The sequence below is a fragment of the Rhea americana genome, unplaced genomic scaffold, assembly GCF_003343005.1.
Source record: "Rhea americana isolate MKP2758 unplaced genomic scaffold, rheAme1 scaffold_155, whole genome shotgun sequence".
Classification (NCBI taxonomy): Eukaryota; Metazoa; Chordata; class Aves; order Rheiformes; family Rheidae; genus Rhea; species Rhea americana.
In genome coordinates this window covers 1,437,226-1,459,885 of record NW_028185650.1, presented here as the reverse complement: position 1 = coordinate 1,459,885, position 22,660 = coordinate 1,437,226, and the positions used below count along the sequence as shown (strand labels likewise).

Genomic DNA, 22,660 nt, shown 5'->3' with positions numbered 1-22,660 from the left:
AAAAAAAAAAAAAAAAAAAAAAAAAAAAAAAAAAAAAAAAAAAAAAAAAAAAAAAAGGAGAATACTCAATAAGCTATCACAGTATCAACTTTTCCCACAATTTGCCTTCTGTTTTCTCATCTCCTTTCCCCTTGAATCTCTAGTCATGTCAGACAAGTATTTTTAGAAAAACTATTCTGTTAATAGCCTGGCCATTTCTAAGAGTGTTAATGCTGGAAAATAATTGCATGAATAGCAACTACAGTGAGTCTACTAAGAAAAGAAAAAAAATTATTTCTACAACATGACAGTTATACATTTCTAAYGAAAAGTATAAACAAGTATTCTCACTAAGAGATTTTAAGAGTATCAAAACAGTGGATTTTTCAGTAATGAACGACCCATTCATGACTGGAAAACTGTCATCAGGAATTTAAACAAGTTTACCAGGCAAAGATGCAAATTACAGCACTGAACACACTAGCAGGGGGAGAGGGGGTGGAAACATAGTCTAATGAGTATTTAAAAAGACATAGACCAAAATAGAAATGTAAAATAAACAAGATAAACTTTTACTTACTTCAGACCTGGATCAGTTTCTCCATATTCATCCAAGTAGGGAGCAGGATATAAGCAACCTCTGGTTTTACCTTCTATGAGGACAACTTTGCATTCCCTGATTCTTTAGGGAAAAAATAGTGATATTTATTTTAAATGTAGCTATCTTCACTGTCACCACAAAAACCATTTTTCATAAGTCACAACTTTTGGTAAACTTAGGCGTGCTCTACATCTATAGCACACTCAGCTAAGTCTTGTACAAGATACTCTGCAGTAGCTCACTGTTAAACATTTAGCTTGCTGCTGCAAATTAACATAGTCCATACATGATGCAAGCATGGAGTGATTATCACCATAACTTTGCAGCAAATTCCTTACACACACAATATACACAATATTCCCTATACACACAATACCCTAGAAGGGAGTATTTTAATCAGATTTAGTTAAAATGGAAAAGCTTTTTTACCAATTTAAATAGTTTGGATTGTCTTTAGCCTAATCCTAGATACAACAGATCTAAACTAGTGTCTCAATAGCACCTGCAAGGAGATAAGCATGAGTTTAAGTCAATTTTTAGGATTGATTTAAGTTAAACATGAGTAGTTCTARTTAATATTTAAGACTTTTGTAAAAGGAAAAAACATGAAATTATTTTGTAACATTAGCATAGTCATAATTGGATCTTATTTTCAAAGATCATGACTGTGTTATGAAGAAATACCTAGATGTCTATTCTCCATACTACACCGAAGGGTAAAAGAGATGAGAGTTAGCCTTGCTACCAGAAGCGATCTTCAGCTAATAGAAGCCTTTCTGCAGACAAAGAAAACAGTGCATTCCCTGTATAAAGCTTCTAATGTTATTGTAGGTAGGTAGTTTTCAGTATCACAGCCAGTTTAGGTAACCCAATATTATCTTAAGACACACTCATTTTGAAGACTATATTGCTCTGGTCTCTGGGGAACACATGTACAAGGGTAGATGGAGACAACTGAACAGCAGATTCATCTTCCTTCCAAGGCATGAGCCAGGCCCAGTTGCAAATCAAGCATCCCATGAGTGTAATTTGCCTGACCTAGCAATTCCAGATGCCATGCAGAACTTAGGAGCTCACAGCCACRGCCCTGCTTTCCTAAGTACACCTATGGCAGGCTCAGGTGGGTAGCTGCTTCACTGTTCTGCCTGACCATCATCTTCTTGTCATAGTCACCTCTGTGGTAATGTGGACTAGCTGTGGAAAATGAATTGCACAGGAAACATCATAAACTCTGTTCAACTGATTAGCCAGCAATTTTTAAGAACATACTCCTCTTCCATGCACAGCTATATGTGTATGCAAACTTATGCCTGATATTTATGGAAGGAAGGGAAAAAAAAAAAATCAACTTACAGTAACTAGGCCTTTCAGTGCATTATGCATGACAGTACTCCCTGCACGTACCTAATTACAGCGTTTGTGCTGACTCAATTCTCTGAATTGCTACTTCTCTTGAGGTTGCTTAAGTTGCACAAAGGAATATATAAGAAAAGTCACAGTTGTTTTGCCACTTATGCCTCACTCGAAAGAGGCAGAGTAGGCTTGACAGGTACGATTGCTGAAAAAATGCCAGTCCTGGCATATGGAGCCTGCACATACAGTGTCATTTATACTAATATAGACTCAAAGAATTGGCAGAGACTATWGTTAGTTTGGTATTGGATTCTATAAGAAATAAAATCTTTTAAATCTAAATTTCTAAGTTTAATCTAAGTAAGGGGGTTTTCATTAATCCTCATTATTAAGAATGTTACAATAATCCACAGATACTCTGTTTTTTTTCCCCTTTTTCTTTTAATCCCATAGAAAAAGAAAATAATCCTATGCTAAAGTAGAAATTGAACCATTTTGTGAACTAAGAAAACAGAGTCATTAATCATGTGAGATAATCACTAGATACTAACTCATACARAAGGTCACTTGAAAATCCCAGTGTAAGGGAACAGGCTGTGTAATTTTCATAAGCTATTTGGAAAATTTCAGCCAGAAGCAAAATTGCACAGTTCAGACTAGTCGCATTATTTGAAAATAGGCTCAAACTTCTTCTACTCTGTAAACTCTGATTTCTTACKCCGATCTCTTTGTAGACAAAGCACGTGATCAGAAATCATTCAGTGTCTGCAGAATACAATGCAACTCCCACAATGGACTTAATGTTTTGGACAAGCTATGGTTTAGGTCAAAGCAATGGCTCTTATCTCAGATGCTAGGAGATGGAAATGCTTTGCCAACRTTACGGGTTTTGACCTTCAGAAAGTTTTTGACCCACTTCCCTTTCCCATTAATACATTAACTTTTGGCTTGCTACTTACTTGAGAAACATACAGACTCCGGCTCCACATTGAAGAGCATGAGAAGTGCAGGCTCCCAACTCCTCCCCATTCACCAATTCCTGACAGCAAGTATTCTGGGAACACAACATAGCACCACAGAATAAACACAACACTGGATGTTTCTGTTCATCATCAGAAGACCGTGGGCATCTGGAAGAAGTGTAACCAAAATGTTATTGCTGGAATTTGATATTAAAAGGATGTTAACTACGTGTAAAATTCAAATAAATAAATAAAATTAAAAATATTAAAAAAGGAGATGTATTCTGCCACAACCATGTTTCGCATATTTGCCTCCTCTGGTTATGTTTTTGCATTGCTTTAAATGCATCATCTGCAAGACATCTGCTTTGAGCAGGACGTTGCACTAGATGAGCTACTGAAGTCCATTCCAGCCGAACTACCCTATGATTCACTCTTCCTGGCAAAAAGACAGTGCCCTTTGGACCCTTTGAGCTTGCTGTGTCCAGTGGTAAAAGTAATTGTCAGGCTTACACCCACACTGCATTGCTGAAAAATGGCCAGCAAGTTAAGTCATAATAATTCTATATGACATTTGATCAAACACAAGTGACTTTATTTAGCAAGCTGTTGTATTGTACATCTGCTAGTATTGGTCAGTATAAACATAACAGTGCCTTCACTTGACTGTAAAATCATTTCTGTAATACAGTTTTATCAGTTACAGTAACTGCAACACAGAAAGACAAAACACGTAGCAAGACTACTACAGATCTTACCACATCTTACCTAAACTGAGACGCTTGGTTCAGAAGGCAGCTATAGTCTTCTGGAAGCTCTATTAAACTATTTCTCTTCCTAGGATACCTATATAAGTAAAGAAAAAACTATAAAAGATCACAGTCAAAAACAAACAAAAAAACCCACCAAACAAGACAGAAAGCTATAAATCACTATCTTGCTAAGTCTTTTTGTCCTTTCTGCAAATTTCTGTAGATCTAGAACAACTCTTCAGTCCTGGAAGCCCAAGTAATGCGACACAGGATGAACCACATGGAAGCCACTTCAGCATTTTTATATTCAAACAAAGGTAACAAAATGAAGTTTCACAGGCAACATAGGCATACGAAGACGTTTCATTTTTCAGTTAGCTTTTGTTTTTTCTGGAGTAAGCTATGTAACTTTGAAAACAGAATGTTATAGGTCCTCAGTGAGAAGTCACCAAATGAGGAGCTATATAAAGAGAAGTGAACTTTCAGTAGTAMAGCAAAGAGGAAGAAAAAAAAACACTGCTAACTTGCCCTCAATTCAACCATCAAGAACTTCGTTCTTTCAAAAGGTTTAAGTCACAAACAGTGGAGAAAAAACAAACAAACAAGCAAACAAACAAAAAGCCCATGCAACTCACTAACCTTATTGCAGTACTTTTCCCTTTCAGACAACTTAGGACCACTGGGTCAGCACACCACCTATTTCAAACAAACATTTGCAGAAGATTTTGTTTGATAATAACAGGCATTCAGTACAACTAAAACAAAACCAGAAAGCAATAAGCAAACACAGAGTGCAGATAAAGCATTGATAGTTCTAGCTAAAACTCTCTAAGGAATAACAGCTACTCTTTAAGGTCTTACTTCAGGAAAATAAAATTTGAAGTTTATAGGCAAGAAAAAAAACCTTCTTGAAGCACAGTCATGCTTAAAATTTTCAACGTTTCCTTACACGTGAGAACAACCAAGGGTAAGAATGCAAACACTGTTTAGACATGTTTAAATTATCAAAGGAAAAGTGGGTTGTAACACACAGCTCCTCTTGGAAAATATCTACAGAAAGCTGCAACTTAAGATAATATTGTGTGTTCTACTAGAAGAGTATTTCTACATTTATTAAATAACTGTCATGTAGTGACTATTTTACAATGCATTATTGCAATTATTTATAGTATTCTTTTTTTAATGGCCAAATATATCCACCAAAACAAATTGTAGACATTGGCAAGTTACTAAACAGAGGATTTGAATAACTGTGCTGACATTTAAGATGACTTTCAGATTACTTCTCCAAAGTAAAAGAAATAGAGAATTGTGTAGCAGGTTAATCTAGTAAGCTTCATCTAACCTGCTTCTCAACAACCTTCAAATTTAGTCTTCTGAAATAAGCTGCTTTCCAAAAACATATGGAAACTCATGTGATCATCTGCCCAACAGTTACTCTTACATAAAATATGCAGTCTCTCACTTGAAATCTCTATTTTTGAATGGAAATACTATGATAGATTTGGTATATTTTGTGTTCACAAGCACCTGTCCTCTATGCTCTCTTAAAAGCACTGTGGTATCTTCGAACAAACATTTAGGAACATAAGACAATATTTATTTAATGGGGACTGTTTTTCAAGTAAATTATCAATTTATCAGTAATTATATACACCTCAAATATAATTAACTATAGTAAAATTATATGTAGGGGACTGTTTTAGTCAGTTAAACAGATTGTAAGTTGTGATCAACAGCTCAAAATGTCTCCTAAATTGAAGGAAGCTAGAAAACATCAAGAAGAGAAGCAAAAACTATAGAAAGCTTGAGAATTCTGCCAAGAACCAGGAATAATAACTAGTACAAGTAAGTGCTCAAGATGTCACATTAAAGACATGGAGATACTCTCCAAGACAGTAAAGCAGGATTCTTCTCGGGGTTGAGGGTGTGTGTGTGTGTGTGTGTGTGTGTGTGTGTGTGTGTGTGTGTGCGCGCACGCATGTGTGCATGTGGCGGAGGTGGAGGGTGCCTATTTACTTTTACTTGGGTTTTGAATAGATAATTTTACCAATAATTTCTTTATTGTTAGACTGCAATATATATAATACTCAAATTGCACCTTTTAACCATTAATCTGACTTCTGTGTTAATCATTCTTTTGGAAATTCAGAGTAGAAATAGCACAAACCCTGACTGTCAGGCTGTACAGTTTGCCATATTCTCACGGTATAGCACATGTAATCAGTAATTTTGCTGTAGACAGATTAAAAATAGGCCAGTGAACAGCAAATGTGATTCCACACAAGTCTGCTAGCCCTAGTTCCCTTAAATAGGGTTGTTTAAAATTCAGACAGCACTTTAAAAACATACAGCACTTTAAAAACATACAGCATTAAGAGATTCAGCATACACTACGTACACAAAACTAGCATGAATTTAGTCAATCATTCATTGATTAATTTGATCCATAATTCCTACAGAGCCATCAGAACAGAAAAGTGTGGCCTCATTCTTTTCCTTGCCCATACCTCTGAAGCAGTGGATTTACAGTGTCCCAATATTCTTGGAAAAGCAGGAACAGATTGGTGGGCAGAGAGAGGTAACTACAAAGTGCCTTGAATTGTCCTTCTTCAGAAACTGCAAAAGAAAAAGAAAACACAAGCAACTGTTAAAGTGTTTCAGTACTGCCAAATAATTCACTCAAAACTAGAATTCTCCTGATCCCTTCGCCATTGAATAATATGGCTCTTAAAGCTTGAGCTTCGAGCTCTTCAACTGGTACAACTGGACGTAACTGTTGACTTAACCAGAGCTGTGACAATTTGCATGAACTGAGAATCTGCTTTAGATTTAATAGATTGACATATTATACTATTAAGTAATTTCTGAGTCATTCATAAGTCACTGTAAAAACAGGATTCCTTGCTTGAATTGCATTTTACTGCATAATATGCAGAACACTCACTAGTGCAGCAGATTCTGTTCCCTTATTTATCACAGTCTAGGTTTTCACTGCACTTTTGGACAGCTATGATACTCCATTTTGCTGTAATCAGTTCAGAGTTAACACATCACATAAAGTTGAGCTAGATTAACAGCTTGCTAGGTGATCATTTATTGACTCATCGGAGCTCCAGAAAACAGCAGCGTTGATACACCAGCTCCAGACCAATGTTAATGAAGCACAATAGCATAGTACAAAGTACAGAGATTTTGATTTGTATATCCTAATTAAATCCACATATCAATCCATTGGCTCATACAAATAAACTTAAGATACTACATTTTGTCTCAGTTGTTTATAGCAATCTTGGTCCTCCTTTTCAAACAATTAATGATTCTGTGCTTCACAGCATTTCAATAGGGGATAAAGTACTTTCTTTTTACTAGTATCCTTCATGAGGAGGTTTACGTTTTAATTCATTTTATATATGTACACACACACACACACACACACACACACAGAGAGAGAGAGAGAGAGAGAGAGAAAGAGTGAGCGCAAGCACGTGCAAGAGAGCAAGCGTGTGTGCACGTGCATGTGTGCTCAGGCTCTCTGAAATGCGGTAACCTAACCCAACTTCTCATTCCTATCCCTTCCTATACTAATTCTTTCTTTCTTTCTTTCCAAAGTTTGTCTGTAATGTACAAACTAATGTTAAGTTATTGTGAGGAACGGAGTGCTTAAATGTTCACAAGAAAACAGTAAACAATTTCAATATACAGATACTTTTGCATTCTCGTATTTACCTTGTAGTAGCTCCTCAGGTGGAGACACTCCCAGCAAATAATGAAAAAATAAAGCTGCACATCGAAGGTAAGGCATGATGCCTTTTTTAACACAATCCCACACAAGCCAGCCTGGAACATCCTGGCTAAAGCAACTGTAATACACAGACAAGAAACATCGCAGTAGTTCACACCACAAATCCTTCCTGTACTTTCACATTTTGGCTAGCGCTGGTTGAATAGCAGCTGTGCAACAGCAACACTGATGTATTCCAAACTTTGTCGAACAGAACCACCAGCACCTAATTTCTAATTTTCCCCTTCCCAAGGGAAAGGGTATTGAGTTTACTTAGAACACTTACGTTAATCCTTCTTATTGTTTCAATAAATATTTTTTCAGAATTATATAAAAATAAATAAATAAATAAATAAATAGCCACCCATCTCCAGGTGACTCAATATAGCCCAATTTCAAACGTGCAATACAACATCACACATACAACACTTGATTAAACTATTCTTTTTTTATTACAGAAAGTCTACAATTTTTTCAGTTATTCTTGCACTGTCCATGCTACAAGGTTTTAGCCTGGATTTATTAGTACATTTAGCTTATGTGCAGCATCCTTGTTTTCTAAAAATTTTAATCAGTTACACTTGACATTTAGATATTGTGCTGAACACGACTTGCTGAGAAACAAGCCATAAAGCTGCATTATAACATTTTAGAACATGACAAAACTATTTTTCAGCTTGTGCTTTCTAAACACAGATAGGCCAAGCGAGTTAAAAGACAACAGTGCACTTGCAGAAGTTACAATACTCAAAGTCTTGAAGCTAAAAGTTTGGCATTTAATTCTGTACTTAGGCATCTAAAATGATTTCCAAAATGCACAGCAACTATGATTTTAAACTCATACTTCAGAAAAAAAAMCCTCTATTATTTAAATGATAAGGTTTAAACATTTAGAAATTTAGTTTCAGAAGTTTTAGACATATAGACACTGTTGGCAATCCTAGCAAAAAACATCTTTGCAATTAGTGTTGGTGAAGATAAATCAAAACAATTTATAGAAAACATATCCATATTATTTAGCTTATTTCTCCTGCAAAAGGCATACCCAGCAGGTAGTGAAGCACTGAAGAGCCTGCAGCTATACCTATAACAAAGAATATGAAAAGGGCACTAATGGTCAAACAAATAAAAAACCGTGGCTTTTTAGATTTACGCTTTCTACTGCAACTATTTTTCTTTTTGGCTTTCATCTACAATTGAGATATATGAAAAAAAATCAAGGCACAAGAAAATAATCTTCCACCCTACTTCTCTATCTTACTGTGGTAGCTGCACTTCTCTCCAAAACGAGTACAGGTATTTTTTCATCGTTAAAGTAATAATTTACCCTTGCCTACAGAAAATAGTCATTTTAACTAAAAAACATTTCTTTTGCCAGTTTCCTCTTTTTCAGTGTTCAAGAGCATGAGAAACAAAGCACATAAGGCATTGTGCTAATTCCCTATATAAAAAGGAAAGAGTTTTTTTAATTATTATTTTTTCTTCTGTTGTTCAGGTCAATCCCAGTGGATTTCTAGGAAAACATAATGATACAATTGAACTGCAACTTACCCACCAGTGTACTGGCAAATTTCTTTACAGAGAGACTGTGCAGAGCATGCCTCCTCGCTGTTATCATGTGACTGAGCAGTAGGGGATTCTGTGCACAAAAGATGAACCCCAATGTTAATGCACTTCTCTCTTTTTATCTTTTTAGATAGTTTCTTTTTTTTTTTTTTCAATTGTGTTATAGACTACTTCATTTTGCTAAATTCTTTTTCTAATCTAACAAAAGAATTATTATGATTATTGCTTCACTGCACATCCTCACATAAAAACTGCTTCCTTCACTTAGTTTTTTTGATGTTATCGTCCTATAAGGATTAAGCTAAAGGAAATCCATTTCTTTTCCTGTCATGCYTAAGAAAAAGGAAAGTAGTGGCTGAGAAGTCTAAGTTACTGACAGCTTTGATAGGGACGAAAYACTCTTCTCTGTATTTAAACTGATGACTATCAGTTTAAATGATTCCACATTTCCTCTCTATGTATTTACTAGGTTCAAGGGTTAAAAAACAAGCAAATTAGAAAACAAACAAACAAACAACCCCCACACTGCTTTTTTTTTTTCCTTCCCCAAATCCCTCCTAACTCAGTGTGCAGCTCTAAGTGCTGTTGCTGGGCAGCATTTTGCTTCTTCTCCAAGGAGTGAAGCAGCATAGAAAGTTGCTGATCTGGAATGACTAACTTGATCAACTCCTGATGTTTCAGTAACTGTTTTGTTTTCTTAAACTAAACCTGAGAAATGATACAATAAAAGGTTATGAAAATGATGCAGTGCTACTTTAATTCTTTAACCAGGAAACAGTTACTTCTACCTAACACTAAGTGCCATTTGTTATGAGGAAACAGTTACTTCTACCTAACACTAAGTGCCATTTGTTATGAGGAAGCTATCTGCAAAACATTTGTAGTTTTCTACTAAAACCATCCATCTACTAGGTTTAGAAACTGGGTAAAAACACCAGAAGAATCCAATGCAAATATCCCCCTACCTGTTGCAGAAGAGAGAACAATTTGTGTTACGTGTGCCAAAGTAGTCAGATGGAAGAGGTAGAGGTGGTTATATGCCGAACTAATTGATGAAGGTTGCAAGTCTACAGCATCCTCCCAGTATAAAGATGGAAATGATAATACAACTCCCACCTACAGTGAAAGGAAAGAGTATATACTGAAGTACCAAAAATTCAGTAGCAGTTAGAGGGGTAATAATCACTGTAACTTAGTTTCTCACTATACATTTAAATTTCATTTCTGCCATCAATTTAAGTTCACTTATCCTTCTAGTTTTAGTTTACAGAGTATAGCAAAAGAACATTGAAAAATATTAATTATGTGCATCACACTACCATATAAGTATAGGTACATAACCTAATACGGTTATGTATTTCATTGTACTTGTCAGTATATGGATATAGCAAAAAAAGTTGRTCTATTTCCTGAAAACCTTAATTTCTAGTACATGGCATAAGGCAAGAGTACACCAAACAAAAGTAAGAAGGGAAACCAAGTTGTAATTAGAAAGATAATTAGGGCAAAACAGTGGGGGTTTTTGGGAGCAAAGGTTGTTTTTTGTGGGTTTTTTAAGGTAGAAGAAGCAAATACTGATCTGTGGTGTTAACAACCGAAAGAAGAAGTAGTTAAGAGGAGGAGAAAGAAGTTAATGAGAACAAATGTGAGGAAATCTGAAGGTATGAGATTCTGATTGAGACAAAGAGAAAATGAGGGTAAAACAAAGTGAGTGGGGRTATCTCTCAGTGTTTTGTAGAGGTTTGATGGCAATGGAGGTTGTAAAATATGACTGGGAATGTAAGCATGAAATTTAGTAAGAATCAAAAAGCAAAGAGGTGAAAGCTAGAGTAACAGCAGAACTAGAAGTAAATGCTCCTACGTAGGAGGAGCTCAGCTTCATCATTTGGTTCATGCAAGTGAACAGATAATGCAGGATTATCACAGGAGAATCTACACAAAAATGCACACTATTAAAAAGGAGTATTAAAATGAAAAGTAAAATGAATCAGCTTACCAAAACATGGAACATATCTACTTCTAAAAGGGAAGGAGTATCTTCAACTTTAAAACTTGGTAGAAGAACTACAAAATAAAAACATATTAATTATACTTTTGATACAGATTTTCTTCTTTCAGATTGAAGTGTAATATCAAAGTTTGATTGACGGTAGAGCCTCTACACTTCTGTTTCTTCATACAAATCATCTAAGCACTCTGAATTGAGTCAATATCTAGCTAATTAACTACTTATTTGATAGTACATCTATTTAGCTATTTGCATGAGCCCACAAAGCTTAGTTTTAATGACTGCATCTTTAATAATTCTGAGATAAAGACCTTTGATTTATTGCTTTAGCTATAAAGCACACACGTTCCACAAACATACTCAGGCACTGCAACATTAGATGCTTTGCCATCTAGCAGAATCCACAGGTCTAAGTATCCTATTTAACAAAGTCAAAGAACGCGATTCACAAAGGCCACCAGGCTAAGCTAGCCAGTAAGAAACAGACACATGGATGAACATTAGTTCGTCATGTCCAGGTGTCAAACCTCTTCTGCCTGAGACTTACGTATCTTAAATTAGACTGCAAGACTTTTTTTGAAAAGATCAAAGCRATGAATTCTCACAATTAAGGGAGAATGCCTGACTATGGCTCTTGGCATGGCTTAAGCATCTACCTGTTCAGCATTCAGAACCTAAGCAACTCTGAACATTGCCAGAAATAGATTTTTAGCCATTTGGAAGTACTCCTGATCTGAGTACCTAGGCAATCTGGGAAAGAAGATTTGGGGGGGACTTTGGTGATTAAGTACTTTTATTGATCTAGCCCTAAATGACTTGAGCTCAGACTGTCCTCTATGATGTAAGGGAACTGACCTGAAGCTACAGAAATTGAAGTAAGCTGTTGTAACTGTTGTCAGCAGTTCTTCTRTGCACTGCTAACAGCGTGCATTAGTTTGCAATAACTTTTGCAATACAAAAGAAACTAAAGGAAAAAAAAGAATATGATACCTCCTAGAAGACGAATCAGGTGTTTCTGAATCAGGACCTGTGGTGATGTTGTTCTCTGAGCAGCTGCAAACTGCACTAATGCTTTAAGGCCACTGTGCTAGAGTGCAAGAGAAAATGGTTGGACAGAAAAAAAGRGAAGATACAATAGTAAAATAAAGCTGTCCATATATTTCCACTCCCAAGAGTGGAAAACATATAAATAAATGAATTAAATACTATTTACACACTTTCCAGAATGCTGTATATTATCAGTCTAAACTAAATATTTTCAGAGACCTTCCTGAAGAGAAGATATTCTTAATGCTAGTAGTTTCAACAGTGTGTGTGTGTGTGTGTACATATATATATATATATTTATATATATATATATATATATGATATGCACACATTTTTTAATGTATTGCACTGATGATTGCCCATACCTGTCTATTTTGTAGAGATCCAAATAAAGGCTTGCCCTCTGTTTCCAAGAGGTTTTCTTAAAGAAAGAAAAATTAAGTTGCATTTTTCTACAGAACAAAAATAAAATTAGTTCGATTTTCACACATACACATAGTCCAAGACTAACTCAGTATAATGYCCTTCTTTCAAAAGTTCAGTTTTGCTCTGACAAGAGACTTCACAGAATTCTCTTGAAAAATCCAACTTAACTGGCACTGAATAATTTTCATATACATGGTTACAAGTGTTTCAAAAAATGCTTGTTTTTCAGTGCTTGCTAACTTAGGATTTAAAAGAACACACTATTTTGCATTAACAGTGATGAAAGGTTCTAGGGATTTAGCTGTATTTTCAGTTAGTCATACACAATGCTCAAAAACATCAAGATCTGTTCACAGGAATACTAACACAGCCATCCTGTGTTACACAGATTTGCCCTGGTGCATTTCACTGCAGTTTAACAAAACTCTTTTGAAAACAAGATTCCCACATTAGAATAAAATTCACTTTCCTTCCTCAAATGCACTGGTTCTGAAGGGATAATAAAGAGGAAAATAAACCAAGAAAAATAAGAAATCAAATTTAATCTATTGAGTAAAAAGGTATCTACCCAGAGATTTTTGTGTTGAAGTCGTTAGTTYGGTAGATAAACCAATACACTTCAAGATCTTGGAATATATTTAAAATTTTTACCATATATAAGAGAAAATGAAAGTGCTTTAACTTAGCATTTCCATATATGAGTTTAATATGCAACATAGTTCTGGAGGAAACATGGCAAGAATGTATTTGTATTGGTAAATATCTGGCTGTATACAACAAAATAAAGGCAACAAAATTCAYAGCAAGCAATTTGTATCCTTTGGGTCAATGTGCTTTGAACCTTCTCTACAGACTCCGCTAACAAAGGTACTCAAAKTTTCTTGTATAGGCAGCTAAGCTACATGCCCAAAGTTAAATGGTTTAACAATGTACCCTATGGCTAGATGCAAAACCAGCATGCTAGAAGCTGGTTAGGCAGTTTTACTTTACAATTTCATGGAAACCTGCTCTATTTCTATACAAAAATTAATCCAGTGAAGTTTTTATGTCCTAGAATAGGTCAGACTATCACTGCGGTCCCTCTGGTTTTATAATGCCTTGCTGGGCAAAGATTTGAAATTTCTACTGAATTTTCATATGCCTTTGGTATCACAACTGTGGTAACAGCTACTGCATTTATATCTTTTCTGATAAGGAACTCATCTCTGACAACCACTAAGGTTTTCTTTCTAGAGGTCAAATGAAAATAATCTGTAAAGCATTAAAAGCATTAATGCTAACATAGCTGCGTGGCTTCCAATTTTTCCATTTGAAAGCTATGATAAAACCCATCATTAAAAAGATGCAGGCAGCTTTTATGAATATTCCTGCTTTATCAGAATATTCCCAATGCTCCTGTAAGCTTTTTGAATTTTCATCACTCCAGTTGGATCAAGTCCACTATGGATTTAAGATAGATTATATTTGCTCCTCAACAGCTTCATCAAGAAAATAATGGCATACTTGAGCATGCAACAGTAAATCTCTAAGTGTGATTTACCAAATCCTCCAGTTTGCATTTCAGACTTTTCTCTGGCTTCTCTCTCTGTCTGGAAGCAACTTGTGACTTATTTACAACTACTTGCTCACAATCATCATGGAACTATTTTTTGAGGAAAATCTGACAGACAAAGTGCTATTTCATAATTATTAGATATTTTTCTGTTTAGAATATGTATGCAGGTCAGTGATCTTGGGCAGCCTGAAGAGAGTCAAATACACTTGATGTTACAATTAGTAGCACGCAACACGATCACTCCCTGCTTTCACATATTACACTCAGTGTTGACATTCAAAAAATTACATTTTTTATAAACCTATTTATATAGAAGTATATGTTATATTATTGTATTTCACATAATATGATAGTATTGTTCATTATTAGAATATGCTTAGTTATTGCTTATATAGAATTACTATTATTATTCACATAAAAGTATACAGTCGGACAACTCTTGAGTCAAGAGAAGAATTAAATCCAAATTATATTTTACCTATGCACTGGATGGTAAAAGCACATGTGCTCCAAGTCATCATAGGAATCCGGTAATCAGCTTCATTTGGAGCAACTTTTAGCCCAACTCTGTAAATGGTGGTGGCAAAGAGAATAAGCATCTCCTTGATACTGCTTGAGTACTTTGCTCTGCAGAAGTAAGCCAAGATAATTTCAGCTTGTGAATCACTAATAGTGACTGTAAGTCAATCAATAACTAACAAAGTAGGGCAACTAATGAAAGAATTCTTGAATACAAAGGCCTTCTGTCTCTACAGAGGAGGTAAAAAMACAATACACCTGAAAGGTTAGTAGTAAACAAGTACCTTGGTTAAGCAGATTCTGCAAACGTTATAGAATGCAGAGAATGAGAGCCACCAGGCTGGAACCAACTTGGGAGAACRAAGGAGTTTACTTCTGAACAGTATATTATAATACAAATTCAAAAACTCCAAGTGTTTAAATCAAAATAAAATGGGGGGAAAAGAACTAGTGCTGTGAATAAGAAAGTGTAATTTTAAGTGCTGCAGGGAAAATATGTTCCCCTTCTCCCATCTCATAAAACATAAAAAATGGAAAGTAGGAAGTTTCAAATGTATTTTAAAAAACACTTTATAGCATTTAAACTACTTTAAGCTGGTACTGGGTTAGYTTATATAAACGCAATTGGAAAAGTGCCTACGCAAAAACTCATATAGTGTTATTTAATAGCTTGTTTGTGTTTTTTTCAAAATCATATATTGGGAACTTGGTAACAGGAATTCATGACATTCATACTCACTCTCCATATCTCTGCAGTCAAAACAATTGTATCAAAGCTCTGGGTTTTAGCCAGGCTCATACTGAAACACTACAATGCAAACCACAGAATCTTTTCCCCGGACGTAAGTTATCATAGCAGAACTTAATTCAACGTTTTGACAAAGACTTTCTTTTACAATAGCAGGTATGCATAAATATTTTGCCTATCTATGACAGTTAGTGAAAAGCAATAGCAGCAATAATAAATAAAGTACTTATAGTGGAACCTAGGATGAAGAAAGATAGTTCTGAAGTGTATTTTGCTATCTATCCATTTACAATAGGAGAGAGGTTCTGCCTGCTARGCCTACAGACAACGTAGGTCTATGTCTCTGAGTAATCTATATGAAATGACTTCATCTAAAAACAAGGGAAAACTGTCTCTGAAACAGACATATAGCAGAAAAATTAAGGYAGACAAGTTAAATGACTCATCCAATGGCACATGTAGTGATCTGGAAAATCAGAATTGCAGATTAGAAGATTCCAGTCTCCCAGTTTTGCATTAAGAATGTAAGAACTGCCACAGGTATTCAGCCAAAATGTCCACTTAGCTTTGACGTTCAATGAATGCTTATGGAAAAGTCTAAGGAAGCCCATGTTCACATCAAACAGATCAAATGTCTTGAAATGGATCATTTTAGGGGAGAGTTAACACAATGCAGAAAGTATTTCCGGTAACACTTACGGGGACTGAACTCCAAAACTAAGGATGGAATGGAATTCCAGAGCAGAGTTCCCCAATCCTTTGTTCATGAAAGTTGGAGTATTTTGCTTTTCTCCTTCCAGGAAAAGAAATCAGAATCATATTAACACGCAAAGAAATTGTTATACTTTTTACAACAATGTAACCAAAGTGAGACTTTTTATCTTACACTGGTTTGGAAATAATTGCAAAACAGACCTCACCAGCTAGGCTGTCTGCTAATCCTCCACACTAAAGCAGCATTTTCTTCTATTCTCAGATATTTGAGGATTAAAAGTGGTGCTTGGCAGGTGAGGAGAACATAAACAGCAAAACACTTTCCTGTGCTTTAAGAGTGCAAGAAATACGACTATTTTCATTAACAGTGCTTAGTTATGTTTTCTAAAACWCTTGTATGTATTTATTTTGGCTCCTTTAATTTAAGTCTGCTCCTTATTTACTAAATAATATGCAGAAGTTTCATTAACTCTATGTTAGCTGGCTGCTATCTTTTCCCAGTGCACATAATTCTCTCCCACAGGGAAGAAGGAAAGAAGTGAGCAAAGACCTGAAAATAGGAGAGGGACCTATGAAATCAAGACATCAGCTCCAAAAGGGCTATGACTTTATCCCTAAAAACTGCCACCACATTTTCCAGACTGTCTTGATAGATAACAAATTACATCCTTTATTTGAATTTTTCTGTTGAAAAGCTCCAAAATGAAGACAACAAACCTTTAGCATTTTTCACACTGTAGCCAGATATCCTGACTATTAGAATCTCCAGCCACCTAGGCAGGGACAGAATTTGAGCTACTGCCTCTGCATCCTCACTGAAAACAGAAATGAAAAGCAGCTGTTACTTCAACAGTCAAAGCACTCTCTTATGTTAAAACACAGGGCAACATTTATGGAAACAYATATTGACTCAGCATTGGCAGAGTTTTGCAGGCTTAGTAAGTTTTGAGGATGAAATATGTACAAATTGAAAAGTTACACTAAGAACACAAAGCCCTTTCTCATTTGATATATACTTCAAAAAGATAATCAGTCTAGAAATACATTACAGAAGAAGATTCTGGTGACCAAAAGAAATGCATTTGTGTGAGAAGTCAGTAAGAATATAAGCAGTCCTTTATTCAGGTTAGGAAAGTCAGCTCGAATTCTCCTTTAACAAATTCAAAAAGCCAACTCCTCTCCTTGAAGCCCTGAGAGTGTTTTTGGTTTTCGGTTTTAATTTAAAGACTAGGCAATCCTGGTAGTTCACCTGTTTATTTTTTGAGCCTGCAATGGAACAATAGGAATCACAGTATTGCACAGAGACTTGCAAAGTGGACAAAGGTACTCTCCGTTCTCCAAATCAAATATCTGTTCAACATGCAGACGTTGTCGAAAATTCAGCTGCATGGCTTCAAAATACCTACAACATTGAAAAGGAAATTGCTAGAAAGAAGAATGACTTGAATGTGACACGAAAACAAGTGTTCAGTAGTTAAAAGTGTTATCATCTAACAGTACCTATCCAAGCTAAACAGTCTCTCTTCCTCTATTTAAGTATTTCATGTGTTTGGACACGAAAATAAAATTAAAGCTTTGAGCATGTATATGAACTCACGCAAAAASAATGGCAAGTTTTTCTTGATTTTAATATCCTTTTCATGTATTTTATTAAGATGTTTACAGTCAAACAGTGCTTAAATTTTCAACATCTTCAAAACAATGAAACACTTTATCTAACATCTCAGACACAATTCACTACAGTGAATTTAGAACAGGATATAGGATACAGTTTTCATTTACTTTTAGGAAAACCTAATGGTAACATTTCACAAATAACTAACAAGTTATTCATGGAAATGACCATGTCTCATGATTAGACAACAAAACTGTGGCTTTGTTTTAATATGAAGAAAGGGCAATTACTACAATATYACACTTGAGCTATTTTAAACTCAAAAAGAACTTCAGTAATAACTATGATCTTTTCACAGGTTTCATTATAATTCTTCCCTTCTTATAATTCCTTCCACTGGATAGGGTAAGCCTTTCAGATTTCATTAATGTCTCAGTGGTGGGCACTATCAGGAACAAGAAGACCCGACGAAGAAATCTGCTTGCCTGAAGACAAGCAACTAAATTCAGTAATAATGTTCAGACTTGTTATGTAGGATCTTAAAGACTGATTTGAAAGTATAACTTGCTGGCAAGAGTAATAAACAATTACAACTTTGACTTAAATTGCAACATTTTAAGTGGAAAAATAAAATCCCATTTATCTAATAAGCAAGAGTGGTAGGGAAATATGAAAAAGCCTTTATGATTGCAGAGTATTTATGAAAGTATTCTAGGCAATCGTCAMAAATGTACAACTATTTTCTCAAATTCACTAAGGAGTAAGTGTGACTCCTCCTCCTCATACATAGTAACTATACAAATATTCCATTCATTCTGAACTTGTACTGTCTTAGGCAGTTGAGAGTTTTGCAGTATTTTTACGATGCACAGATACTTAAAAAAAAAATAAGAGAATGTATGGCAGGCATCTTTTGGAGGAATATTAGTAAGTTAGAATGTCTGTTACGTAATAAATAAAAGACTATGCTCAAACCTTCTGTGTCATCCCGTATGAGAAGAGCCTGTTGTCCATTTTAATCCCATTTACCCACACAGCAAGTCATCCTTTCTTAAAAAGGGCAAGGGAACTGAGCTCCAGTGATGCACTACTTAGATCTACGTAGATGTGGATGGATCTGCCAAGAGCAGATGTATTATACTCAAGGAACATATTTCCATATCATTTTAAGTGTGTGCACCTATTTATTTTGTATTGGTGTTTTATTGTAAAGATATACATATAGAAAGTAAATGAYAACCACTACAACTTTTGTTAGACTTTTTAGAGTAAAATGACACAAGCATAAGTAACAAGCCTCAAAAAACTGTCTATATATTTTTCAACACCACAAAGTCACTTTTAATTGCACAACCAAACTCTCTATCTGCTGATAATACTTCAGTGGAATTAACTTTCTAACATTATTTCACAGCATCTATCACATTTAGACTTGCCAGATCWACGTGGAGTCAAAAGCAGACAGCATTAACCTTGCTCTCTGTAATCCTACAAATGTAGCTGTGGGGAACCAAGGTGCCTATAATCTGCAATGTAAGTAACTTGATGTTTAGTATTTCAGGTTGTATTCCAACTCAAAACGCTTGGTCTAAATCCTGGGCTCTCCCAAACAATAGATATCTTGTAAAGTCTGTAAATGCTTATAAATACTTCTATCTTGTTCTTTATTAAGATCTTATTCACCATGAAATGAAAGCATTGGTATATTTAACTACTCATATTCTGTATTTTTTTTTTAATGCCAGAATCTCATCTAAAGACTGACTGGGATAAGTCTACTTCATTCTTTAARTGAAGACAAGGTGACAGACTTTTGGAGTCAAAAAACTATTGTCACACAATCATAATCTGGAAGGTTCTTACAGTCTTTCATGGGATGACTAAAGGATGTATCTGCTAGCTATGGTTTCTTATTCTTCACCAATTTTACCCTACTGGTTTTGTTTGCATAAATTAGTAACTCCTACCAGACTTTTCTTTGGGTCACTGAGGCAYTGAAGTTTTTTGATGATGCTATTTTTTGTCAGTTCAAACTTTCAGGCAAGTACCAGACAATTTAACTTCTTAAGCATCCATGTACTGCACTATGTTTTTGGTGTGCACTTAGATGTTTCAGAAAATAAATACAAAATGAAAAAAAAAAAAAAAAACCCACAAAAAAAAAACAGAAAAATAAAAAAAAAAAAAAACAAAATGAAAAAAAAAAAAAAAAACCCACAAAGGTATAGCCTTACTTCTGCCAGCATGCTGCATGCATCACATGACCGCAGCTTCCTGTGTGGGTTCCACAAGGCAAATCCGGGTGCATGAAAAGAGGATCTAGTGTATCTAGAAAGACACAGCAGAAAAGAAGTTACAGAAAGAACAATAACATAGCTTTCAATCAGTATGAACATAAATGAATGACAGTAGACACAGAGCACAAGTCTTAAGTTTTTCTTTTTCCACAGTGTGCACAGTCACACTAAAGTCCTGTTTGGGTAGCTTTTCCAGATCAATACTCTAATAAAGGAACCACAGGACAGAGCTCACTTACGCTACCACAGCTTAAGAGTCTCCACTAATTACCAAGAAAAGGACAAAATCCACAAGCAATGGTAAATCAGTTAAGGGGGGGGTGGAGGGGTTCTTCAGCACTGGAATGGCTCTGTGGTTATATCCGATATAACTGAAGTTTTTAATCTGTTTGTTCTTGTATTTTAAAATGAAAGAAGATGACACTGTTACGGTCAAGAAAGATTAGGCATTTCTTCAACGAATTCCCTATACTTTCACAAGCAGACACCAACCCACTGGCATGAACACTGCTGAATAACAAAGTCAAATCTACCTTTCACTAATCTTGCATAGTTCTTAACAGCAACAACTTTATGAGAATTTAACCGTGTTTTTGTCCTGCAATATACACTCAAAGTTAGATTCCGTTTCCTCCTTAAAGGTGCCTACATAGTGCAGAACTGAACAAGAACAGACCTCCAAACTGATGTGGTGAACTATGTTTTGAACATACATCTGAATTTGACAAAATGAAAAGCAGGGAAACAAAGAAGTCTAGCACTGCTGCTTTCACTGGATATATAATTCTATTTTACAGAATCTGAAGCAGCTCTAAATAAAATGGAAAAATGGAATAAGAAAGTGAACCTTGGTACAATACTAATTCACCACTATGTGCACTTCTGCTACAAGAATAAGTATTTTTCCACTTACTAGGTCTTCAAAGAAAAAAAGCTCTTACAGGCCTATTTCTTACGGATGAGCTGCAGAAGACCTTGCAGTAGAGAGTTAATTCTGTAAATAATATCTGTAAATGGCTTTAGATGAAACTTCATTTCCTTCTTTTTCCAAATATTTCAGTAGCCCAACATGACACTGCAGAAAGCTTACAAGTCTGTCTGAATATAAAAATATAGGATTTAATTTGAACTTCAGAGTATCATAGAAGAGAGCAAAAAAATGGATGCAGTTAGTACATGGTCTAAGTAAAAATTCTGTACAGTAGGCTCAAAATTGCTGTTATCATTAGTTTACTGTTTTAACAAGTAATGGATCCAACAAGATTCTGTATGAGTCTGTCCTGGGCCTGGTACTATTCAGTATTTTTTTTAAGTGATCTAGATGAAGAAATACAGAACATCTTATTAAGTGAAACCACTTGGCAAAAGGTTTGCAAGTATGACACAGAATAGGATAATAGTTGAAAATAACCTTGATAAATAGGAAACAGCACTCATCTCCTCTATGGGATTCTACTGAACATACAAGAGACTGTACTCACATACTTAAACAGAAATAACCAACTATACAAATACAGAATGAAAAGCTACTCCCTAGGTAGCAAAGTCATTAAAAAAGAAGCGCAAATCATTTTGCTTTACAATCTCACCATGAATAACCTGAAATAATTTGAATAATCTGATGTAAACAAATAAATTTTCATATATATATATATATATATATATATACACACACACACACACGTATATATATATACACACACACACACACCTGAAAATAAGTAGTATAAACTGCAAGATATGTGAAGTAATTTTTATACTTTACATAATATAGATGTGACCTAACTGGAATAGAGCATCCAGCACTGGGCACTACACTCTATTTCAAGGTGGAAGGGGGAAATGTGGCACAACTGAAGAAAGTCCAGAGGAGAGCGGTGACAACAACTGGAGGTCAACTATTGAGAAAGACTAATCACCCTTGGATTGCTTAGTCTAAATAAGACTTGAAAAATATGCCAAAAATATGCTGCAAAAATTTAACCCCCCCCCCCAAAAAAAAAAAAGAAAAAAGAAAAAAGTTCTCTCTGCCTACAGTGCAAAGGTTGATGTTAAGAAAAAACTTTGACAAGGAGACAGCAAAAGTGCCCGAACTGATTGTCTGGAAGGAAATAGTTTCTCAAACTGGATGGCTTTAAAAATAGGTTGAAGAAAAATCTGCTAGGGAAGGTAAAAAAAAAAAAAAAAAAAATTCTAACATCCTGCAAACACAAAAAACAATCAAGTAAAAAACAACACGTTGACAGCACTTTCATACTTTCAATCATATTGTCTTTCAACATGGTATTTTTAATTCTTCTATATTAGTTAGCTTTAAGATGAGAACACAACTAACTTGGATTTACGATATAGTAAGGACAGAAAATCAAAAATGTGTATTGGCTGATAAATACTTAATAGAAAACAACAGCAATTTTATTTCTATCCCAATGTTGAAGTAAATACAATGTAATTTACAGGGGRAAAAAAAAATCATCACTTTAACAAAGTATTACTTAATACTATAGCATGCTAGAATCAAACCAGCTGTTCTTATAATGAATTATACGTCCACCTTGAAGTAATTTCACCTAAACCATATTCCACATTGGTCTAGACTGCATCTCAAGTGGGATAGAGCCAAAAAACGCAAAAAATGCAAAAAAAAATCAAGTAGCTTATATTTTTCCTTCTTACCCACAAAACCAGTTATCCTGGTCAAAGAATTAGAGTGGCTGACTAAGATCTTTTCTTG

At 35.1% G+C, this 22,660-nt stretch overlaps 1 protein-coding gene across 1 annotated transcript in view; it reads right to left on the bottom strand.

The window, feature by feature from the left end:
* Positions 1 to 532: 532 nt before the first annotated feature.
* Positions 533 to 22,660, bottom strand: part of UBR1 (ubiquitin protein ligase E3 component n-recognin 1) — a 66,268-nt gene continuing 44,140 nt past the window's right edge. Inside the window, exons 32-47 of the mRNA XM_085299883.1 lie at positions 19,864 to 19,957; positions 17,264 to 17,416; positions 16,732 to 16,829; positions 16,000 to 16,093; positions 14,512 to 14,660; positions 12,418 to 12,473; positions 11,996 to 12,092; positions 10,994 to 11,061; positions 9,963 to 10,113; positions 8,983 to 9,070; positions 7,377 to 7,510; positions 6,158 to 6,266; positions 4,287 to 4,343; positions 3,664 to 3,741; positions 2,893 to 3,063; positions 533 to 661 (exon numbers count right to left, since the gene is read on the bottom strand). Of these exons, the coding sequence (XP_085156009.1) occupies positions 556 to 661; positions 2,893 to 3,063; positions 3,664 to 3,741; positions 4,287 to 4,343; positions 6,158 to 6,266; positions 7,377 to 7,510; positions 8,983 to 9,070; positions 9,963 to 10,113; positions 10,994 to 11,061; positions 11,996 to 12,092; positions 12,418 to 12,473; positions 14,512 to 14,660; positions 16,000 to 16,093; positions 16,732 to 16,829; positions 17,264 to 17,416; positions 19,864 to 19,957 (1,703 nt within the window). The 3' untranslated portion in view covers positions 533 to 555. The remainder of the gene's footprint in view (positions 662 to 2,892; positions 3,064 to 3,663; positions 3,742 to 4,286; positions 4,344 to 6,157; positions 6,267 to 7,376; positions 7,511 to 8,982; positions 9,071 to 9,962; positions 10,114 to 10,993; positions 11,062 to 11,995; positions 12,093 to 12,417; positions 12,474 to 14,511; positions 14,661 to 15,999; positions 16,094 to 16,731; positions 16,830 to 17,263; positions 17,417 to 19,863; positions 19,958 to 22,660) is intronic.